This window comes from Tripterygium wilfordii, chromosome 22, assembly GCF_013401445.1.
Source record: "Tripterygium wilfordii isolate XIE 37 chromosome 22, ASM1340144v1, whole genome shotgun sequence".
Taxonomy (NCBI): domain Eukaryota; kingdom Viridiplantae; phylum Streptophyta; class Magnoliopsida; order Celastrales; family Celastraceae; genus Tripterygium; species Tripterygium wilfordii.
The window spans coordinates 7506747-7515330 of NC_052253.1; the positions used below are offsets into that span (position 1 = coordinate 7506747).

At 36.9% G+C, this 8584-nt stretch overlaps 1 protein-coding gene across 2 annotated transcripts; it reads left to right on the forward strand.

Annotated features, from left to right (window-relative positions):
- Positions 1–836: 836 nt before the first annotated feature.
- LOC119990846 (ubiquitin-like protein ATG12) lies at positions 837–5143 on the forward strand. 2 transcript variants are annotated; one of them, XM_038836973.1, is made up of 8 exons: positions 837–1037; positions 1182–1258; positions 2615–2655; positions 2771–2829; positions 3520–3588; positions 3677–3739; positions 4792–4886; positions 5025–5143. In XM_038836973.1, the coding sequence occupies exons 3-7, from the start codon at positions 2622–2624 to the stop codon at positions 4849–4851; spliced, it is 285 nt and encodes a 94-aa protein (XP_038692901.1). In that variant the 5' UTR covers positions 837–1037; positions 1182–1258; positions 2615–2621; the 3' UTR covers positions 4852–4886; positions 5025–5143. The 2 variants fall into 2 exon arrangements, with proteins under 2 accessions (XP_038692901.1, XP_038692902.1); XM_038836974.1 differs by having other exon boundaries at positions 4792–4881; positions 5025–5133.
- The last annotated feature ends 3441 nt before the right edge of the window (positions 5144–8584 follow it).

The window sequence follows — 8584 nt, forward strand, 5'->3', positions numbered from 1 at the left end:
GTTTTTATTTTATACGGAGCGCTTAGTATAAGAGATAACATGTCAAAAGACAAAAAAAGACCTTCACCCTCACTTTATATAGGAAGAGAGAAAAAGTAAACCCTAAAACTATACATACCAACGTTGGGGGAGAGCTACCATAGTCAAGATGTTTTCATGAGAAATTGAGCCGTACTTAAAGCATTTGCAAATAAATTTTCTTGAGCTTGTTATGATCTTTTTTTTTTTCCCAAGTTAGTGTATACTGAAAGCATTTCATGGATGTTTGGCAAAATCTCTTAATAAAAAATTATTGTTTTAATTGGGGGTAATCTAGACAAATTATCATAAATCTTATACTATCATTTTGTCTAACAACAAACCAAACATCGTATTGTATAATAATTATACTATACATAGCTAATATCAGATTTTTTCCAAACACTGGATAGGATTAAATTATACATCAACTTATCCAATGATTAAATTATACATTAGATAGTAATATTATACTATCCTATACGATCTACCAAACGGACCCTAAAACTTACATAAACATGTAGCGTGCCTATGTGGCTTATTTAATAAAGTTTGTTTTTTTTTTAATCTATGTGGCATGTCATTTTTACTTGCCACATAAATTATGTAAGTTTATGGATAGAAAATTATAGACATATATCATTTTGGTTATATTTCTATATGAGGTGTAGTAAAATTAGGATGTATTTAGTTATTTTTGGATTCATATACAGTCCTACTCCTTCAGTCCTTCTAATGCAATTTGGCTTTAACCCTCCTTTTTTTTAAAAAAGAAAAAAGAAAAAAGAAAGACTTCCCGTACCTGACACCTTAAAAAAAAAAGAAAAAAGAAAGACTTCCCGTACCTGACACCGGCAGTCGTTTCCGTCAGAGCAGAGCAAGATACGAAACGAAGCGCAGCTAAGCATGCTGCAGATTTCGCGGACGCGTCTTCGAGACCAAAACAAAAGTAACTCTGTTGTTCCTCTCAACCCGGGCGGTCTCTCTTGATTTCGTTTCTTTCTCACCGGACGCCGGAAGTAATCTTTCTCTCTATCTCGTCTAATCTATCTTCTTCAGATCGAAGTTTGTCTCTCTTACACCCTCAGAAGCTAATCTTTCTGTTACTCCGTGAATCACAATTATCTTTGAAGCAAGTTTCTAATTATCCATTTTGTACATAGGGAAGACAAGAAATTGGAAGAGAAGCCAACTAATTCCCTACTCCGATTCTCCGATTGTTTGCCTCTTTACAATCAAGGTATGTATATGTATGAATGATCTTGGTACATTGGTCTCCATATGAAATCACTACTTTTTTGAAGAATTGGACTCACTTTAGAGAGAATTTATTATTGGAGATGCTAAATCATCTTTTGTCTTGTTGGGTTGTTCCATGTATTTCTGGTTTGATTTGTTGGGATTGTGGTGGGTATTGGTTATTGGTTTTCTTCTTCTTCTTTCTTTTCTTTTTCCTTTTAGTTTTAGCGTTTCTCATGGATGCAATGTCTAGTGAAAATTTATGTTCGAAGTTCCTGTCGTTTGCTTTTCACTAGTACAAGTGAAAGTATTCTACTTTTTTTTTTTTTTTCCCTATTTTTGGTTGCATTGGAATCATCATAATGATTTCTATCTATGCAACTGAGAGATGCAGAAATCACGCAATTTATACGAACTTTGTACGTGTGATGTCCTTTCTCTCAGTAAACAGGTCCTAATATGCTCAAAATCCTATTATACGATCTTAACAAATGTAAGAGCCTAAGCTAATAGATTGTGACATTTTAAAAGATTGATGGTGTAACTGTAGTCTAATTCACATTAGGCCTAAAAGATGTGTAATTCTTTCATGGCTCAGATGTTGCTGGCCTTATCAATTAGGTCAGTGCAAGATGGTATGGCCTGCTGGCCTCTCATTGGTGTAGTCATCATCATCATGAAAGCCTTCATATGATAAATTTAATGGAATTTACATGGATTCTTCTCTTTCCTTCATTCCATTTAAAGCTCTGTCCACTAATATAAAAAGAAATCACTCTATAGTTAGTCAAAATAAGTTAATCAAGAAAAACGACTAGGATTAAAGACAAGGAATACTCTCACTCACATCATGTTTGTTACCGACTGAGCATAACATCTAGCTTGACCCTGATTGGTTGTTAAAAGAATATACTAAGACAAGGGAGTAGATCCTAAGATGCTCAACACATTCCAGCCCTATTGTTGAGGCCAGTAATGGCTGGTGATTGATGCTTCAGTAATTCATAGATTAAGTGAATCTCACTTGTTTGATTATTGGATTAGTCATTTAAAAAAAATTGTAGAGCCCCTCTTTGTGACCAACAACTATGACATTCTTTGTGGACAATGCTAACACTTGCATTTAGGACTTCAAAAAATAGAAGTTCGGAAATTAAGATTTTCAAACTTCAGGAGTCTTGGTTTCAAATCACCTGTTGTGCAAGTTCATTTAAACTATTAGTGGTGGTCTATGGATGGTTTCCAAAATCTGTGGTCTACTCTACAGGGCAAGTCCAATGTGACCCTTCCTTTTAGAGGTTCCATTTTTTTTTAAAAAAATATCCACTAAGTTCTTTACGTAATGGTATTCTTGCAGGGCAGCAATGTCTACGGAGTCACCGAATTCAGTCCAAAAAGGTGAGTTTATATTTACTTCTTGCTCATGGCTTTCTACTTAACTTTTTGATTGATTTTGGTCAATGGATACTCTTGAACCCACTTACATTGATTCACTGCATCCAACTTGATGCAGTGGTTGTTCATTTGAGAGCCACTGGGGATGCTCCTATACTCAAGCAAGCTAAGTTTAAGGTATATAAGTTTCACTTGTATTGCATATGTGAATAGTGATGGAAATTTTGTTTGTAGAGTTTTTTCACATATTTGTTAGTTAAATAAGAACATCACAACTGTCTTATGTCCATTAAAGCTTTTGTACATGTTTACAACCTAGATTTTTGAGCATTCTGATGCTACATGTGCATAACTTGACGGATATGTTCCTTCTTTACCTCTGATATAGAAATTAATTAATGAATTCATCTTCACACAGCATGTATAACAACGATGATATAGTTTAGTGGTCAGCTTCAAAGCATTAACTCAAATTATGCGTGTGTTTGCCAATGAAGTGATTTTATATGTATGTTCTATGATTTCTGATCTAAAGTTGAAGTGTGAATTTGGTTTACTTCCCTTATTATGGTTGTAAGGTGAGATTGCATAAGTACATACTTTTTCTTTAGGAACATTCAACTGTAGTAACATATGGCATGCATGATACACGATTGTTCTGCTTTATGTATGAATATTTCATGAAAGAGAAATCTGAAAGCTACTGTGCAGTAACGTAATTGAAGTGTTACATTTCTGGTTAATATAATACTCGCTGGTTTAACCTGCCATAATAACATTGACCTCTGGCCCTTTGTTGTGCCTGTGGTTCACGATTGTTAACATGAGAATTAAATGTACACCCACATGGATTCTTTGATGTGGCAGATAGCTGGAACAGAGAAGTTTGCTAAGGTGATTGACTTTTTACTTCGGCAACTTCACCGGGAGACACTGGTATTTGATATTTTTAATGCTGTTTCTTAAATACTTTGGCCATTAGGATTCAGAGTACTGATCTCAATATTTACCCTCTCTTTTGTAGTTTGTATATGTCAACAGTGCATTCTCACCAAACCCTGATGAGTTGGTGATTGATCTATATAATGTAAGTAGCTGTAAATTCTTTGATTTTTATTTGTTTTATTGTAGTTGTAAATATTTGTATGCTAAGCTCGAAAAACCACCTTTTCATTTTTATTTACTCTTAGTTTATTCATGTATCAAGATTTAAGATGAGGGTTATAAATTTGGTATTCTCCGTGTGTTTTTTCCTAACCAATAGGAATTGCAAAACCCTGGACATAGAAAGCAACATAAGTATGTAGAATGAAATTAAGTTATAGTTTTGTCGCTGCTACCAATTCGTTCCCCGTGTTTCTTGTGGAAAAACCGCTATGAACTAATGGCACCCTTGAGCACAAAATCACTGGGCTCATTGGAATTCAAGAAATTGACAAGAAACCCAGTTTACATTAAAAGACTCTTTCCTAAGATATTATCCAAAATTAACAGTAGTGAAACCTCTATTCCTATAGTATATACTTCGTGTGAAGGGAAATATCTTCTGCTGACATTGAAAATGATAGCAACCAGTGATGTCCTTCGACTCCCAGATCCCCCCCTCCCAATTACAATACGCATCTATTTTGCTGTAATGCTTGGTGTATTTGGAATTGTACGATAATTGCTTAAATTGGCTGGCATTTTTGGGGTTGGGGTGGGCAGGTGGAACTTGATCCTAAATTGGCTGAATGATATCCTCTACTTAATTTTGAACTGTCTTGTTGAGAATGTAATTACGAAAGTAAGAAAGATTGACTAAAGCCATTATGAATGACAAGTACACACAAAAATGACTCGATCGAGTCCCGAGAGACTGAAAGATTGAATAGACATAATCATTTCAGTTGCGCAATACATACTAAGATACTAAGATATCATTCCAAGAGTTATTTCGACTTTCTCGAGTGTAATGGTGGAGTAAGTTTCCCTCATTGGAGAGCTGGTGTTAATCATTTTTCCCCCCTTTTTTTGTGTATGCTCCCTCAGGTTCTCCTGATTAAGCAGAGCAGAGTTAGATCCCTTTGTTTTATATGGATAAACTATTTGGGTTTCAGCCTTATCCATTATTTAACTATTATTTCTTAAAAATTGCAGAATTTTGGTTTTGATGGAAAATTGGTGGTCAATTATGCTTGCTCGATGGCGTGGGGCTAAGTCTGGGAAATGGCTTTCCTGATACATAATGTACAGTAAGTGCATTGTGTTAGTATCCTCATTTCAGTTCTAATGATTTATGAGGGAAAGCAACAGTAGCCTAAACTGCCTCCTCTTTCTTTTTCATGTTCCTTCCCTATCCCTAAGTCCTATAAATGCTACTTTTCTTGCAGAAACTCACATTTTGCATAAACTAGGGAACGATAGTTGTGGTATGAAAAACTTTGATCATGGTGGAGTCTACAAGACAGTTTTATCTGTTTTTCTTTTTCTTTTTTTCTTAGTGGATTCCAACTTGTATATGATTTCAGCTGACAAGATTTCTAGTGCTTCACATGGTTCAAGTAATCAAGTAAATTCTGTAAATCTTTCTCTTGCTTGGAACAGCAAAATATATTAGTGCATTATGAAGCAAAGTGAAATTATTCATAGCTTGTCATATTCATTACAAGACCTATATCCAAAAAATAGCGCATGGTCAGCTGTGTCCAAGTCAAAATGTTGTATGGTCTATCACGGTCCTAATCCTATTTCTTTACTGGACGAGCTTTAATTGATGTGGAAAAAAGGGAAGCCGACTCTGAGAAGGGCATATGAGCAAATGCCATTTAAAGTCTTTGAAGCACCAAAATACTCAGTAGATTTACAGTCATGCTTCCGACTGGATGTAATAGATATGGTCATTCCTAAAAAAAAAATTCTGAAAGAAGCCCCATGCAATCTAGTGGAAGCTTGTCTAATCCAAGATACCAAAATTGACCATGAAGATCAGAAAGCTATTCCACAAGTCAATATTGTAGTCAAAACGTCCAGGGTTAACAACTCCGCGAGAAGAAAAGGAAGCTATTCTCGAGAATGAAAGAGTGAAGGCATGTGCTAACTATGTGGCATCTATTCCACTTAATGTCAATTCAAAGAGGCCATTGCATGGAGTATTTATCACCACGCTCAAGGTTCCCTATTGAAGTTGTATTAAGATGTTGGGTCATCGACTATAAACTAGGCGTTTGTTGGGAGACAACCCAACCGAAATAACTTTGCCCCTTTTAACTATTTATTTTCGCATGTTTGTGAATTCTATTTCTTTGAAATTTTAATTATATTTGTAGTTAGGATAGTTGCAATAAAGTTTTTGAGCACGTGCAGGAAAAAGTGGCCATAGTCACAATGGATCGCCCATCATGGTTGATCGATCGACCCAAGTGGAGGAGGACATGCTAATCAAACTAGAAACATTGTCGATTGATCAACCATTACAATTGATCGATCGAAAAAAATAATTGAAATCAGGTTTGTTATAGAGTCAAAGTCGATCGATCAACCATGCCGAGGCTTAAAATGCCCTAGCCGCCCCATTTCTCTCACTTTCCTCTTCACCTTTCTCTCTGCACCACATTGCATCCACACACAAACACCTCCTAATCTCCCTCTCCCTCACAAAATCACACACACATACTCTCTCTTCACCTCATTGAGATCCTCATTCACAAATTTGGGGCTTTCTCATGAAATCAACACATGCTTTTCGGGCATACAATGAGGAGTCTAGGCGTTTTTTCCTTCTAGAAACAACAAATCGATAATCAACATTGTCAGGAAGTTGATTTTTTATTCGATTGCCTGTTTGACAGGTTAGATCAAATTTGGGTATTTTAAGTTGTAAATTAAGAAAATTAGAGATTTGGTTGATTAAACACATCCTTCTCCCTACCCCTCTCTCTCAATTGAACATAAAAGGGTGAATGGTTTATCTTGTGACCCTTCCAAAATCCTCAAAATCTAAGAAGCAAGAGGGTTGGGTATCATTGGTAGTGGTGGTGACATATTAGATGAGCAAAACCACCAACCATCTGATAGTGACGATAGTTGCACATCTATTACACGAGCAGTTTCTCGCTACTCACATGTCGTGACTCTGATGGATCAATTGGCACTTATTGACACCCAATTGCTATCTCACCACATACTTTTTTAATGGCACAAAGAGTTTCACCATATGCTTAGGTCTTACGCTTGTTCACACCATTGTAGACCCGAAAGTCTGCAATCAATTTGTAAAGTCGAACGAGACCTTCGACAATCTGTAAGATCACACTAGAGGTCGATAATCAAGCTTGGACACCGATGTGGTGCCGACCGGGGAAGCTCCTATGGTCAAGTTAGTTGACGGCGGGGGAAATATTTAGTGAGAGAAGTGAAAGGTTTTTAGAGAGAGGGAGAGAGATGTACCAAGTAGTTGAGAGAGTGAATGAGGAGGTGTCTCCTCTATTTATAGTGCTTTGGTCACATGATCTGCACGTGTTGACCCTCACGGATGTGCCTTGAGCTTTGATTGGGCCCAAAGACATAGATAGGAGCTTCCTTGGCAGTATAGGCCTTGGGCCTTCTGTAGAATAGATGGACTTCTATGAACCTACTGGTATTGGCTCATTTTGTGGGCCGCATTGTCGACTAGGCTCCAATGGGCCTCTTGATTGGTTGGGTGTCATTGGACCTATTTGATCGATCGGGCTTCAATGGACCTATTTATTGGTTGGGCTTCAGTGGGCCTCTTTGGTCGACCAGGCTTCAATGGGCCTATTTATTGATTGGGCTTTAGTAGGCCTCTTTGGTCGATCGGACTTCGATGGACCTATTAGTTGATTGGGCTTCAGTGGGCCTCTTTGCGTATATTTGCATAAGGACAACTTTTGGCCCATACAGCCATCATGACCACTATCTCCCCCACATGAGAGGCAAGACATTAGCAACTTTGGTTGACCTTGATAGTGTTTGGCAGTGTGTTTCAACTGTGTTTAGGTGCACCGCACCTCACAGCACCATAATTTTTTGTGACACGCCAAACAGCTTTTGTGTTCCAACTCACCTCACAGCACCATAACTTTTTATCTCACCACACCTCACAGCACTCCCAAACGCTTACAATATATGTTGAATTGTCCTCCGTAATCAAATTAGGTCAATTATTTTATTTTAGATTAATGTACAATGTAAACATTAAGTGATTTTATATTAATATTATTAGTCATCTAATATAACGGTAATTTAGATACACCAAACGCACCTCACAGCACCGCACCATAGTTTTAAAAGTGATGCGCCAAACAACTTTTTGCGTTCCAACTCACCTCACAGCACCACAGTTTTATAACTCGCAGCACCTCACAACACTCTCAGACAGGCCCCTTATGCTCCAATTCACACAACTCAAAGACAAGCGAGGGAGATCATAGATCGAGAGCAAGAGAACAGCTCAAGAGATGGAGGGAAAATATGATTTTGGTTTTAGGCTTCTTCATCTCGAAATCCCCAAATTTTTATTCTTATTTATATTTTTTCTTCTGATGGCTTTTCCAACAAGAAAACGTAGAGTGTGTTTGGAAATCATTGGCGAAAGACAACTTTTGGTCACTGAAATATCTGATCAGGTTCAACTCAATCACCAATTTTTTAAATGTTTCAATTTGGGTATCCAAATTTCTAAATTGTTTCAAATAGGTCACACGGACAGTCTTTAACTATTTCGGTTAGTCAAACTTGTGACATGGTAGAAAAAAGTCAAATTCAACTTATTTTTACTGGTGTGACCTGACAAATAGATGACTTAGATATTAAGAAAATAAACATAAAAAATATTCAAAAAAATCCAAAATGCTCTCTAGTGGAACGCAGCTCCACGGCCAAACTTCAGTTCGTATTTTGGTTCGTGTTCGTGGAGTTTACCGGAGAGAAG

What these genes read in the sequence shown, in the direction of transcription:
- LOC119990846 (XM_038836973.1), top strand. Translation starts at nt 2,622, where the DNA reads ATGTCTACGGAGTCACCGAATTCAGTCCAAAAAG. An exon ending in ACCGAATTCAGTCCAAAAAG is followed by an intron (nt 2,656 to 2,770) that starts GTGAGTTTATAT and finishes AACTTGATGCAG; the next exon opens with TGGTTGTTCATTTGAGAGCC. An exon ending in TGGTGATTGATCTATATAAT is followed by an intron (nt 3,740 to 4,791) that starts GTAAGTAGCTGT and finishes TAAAAATTGCAG; the next exon opens with AATTTTGGTTTTGATGGAAA.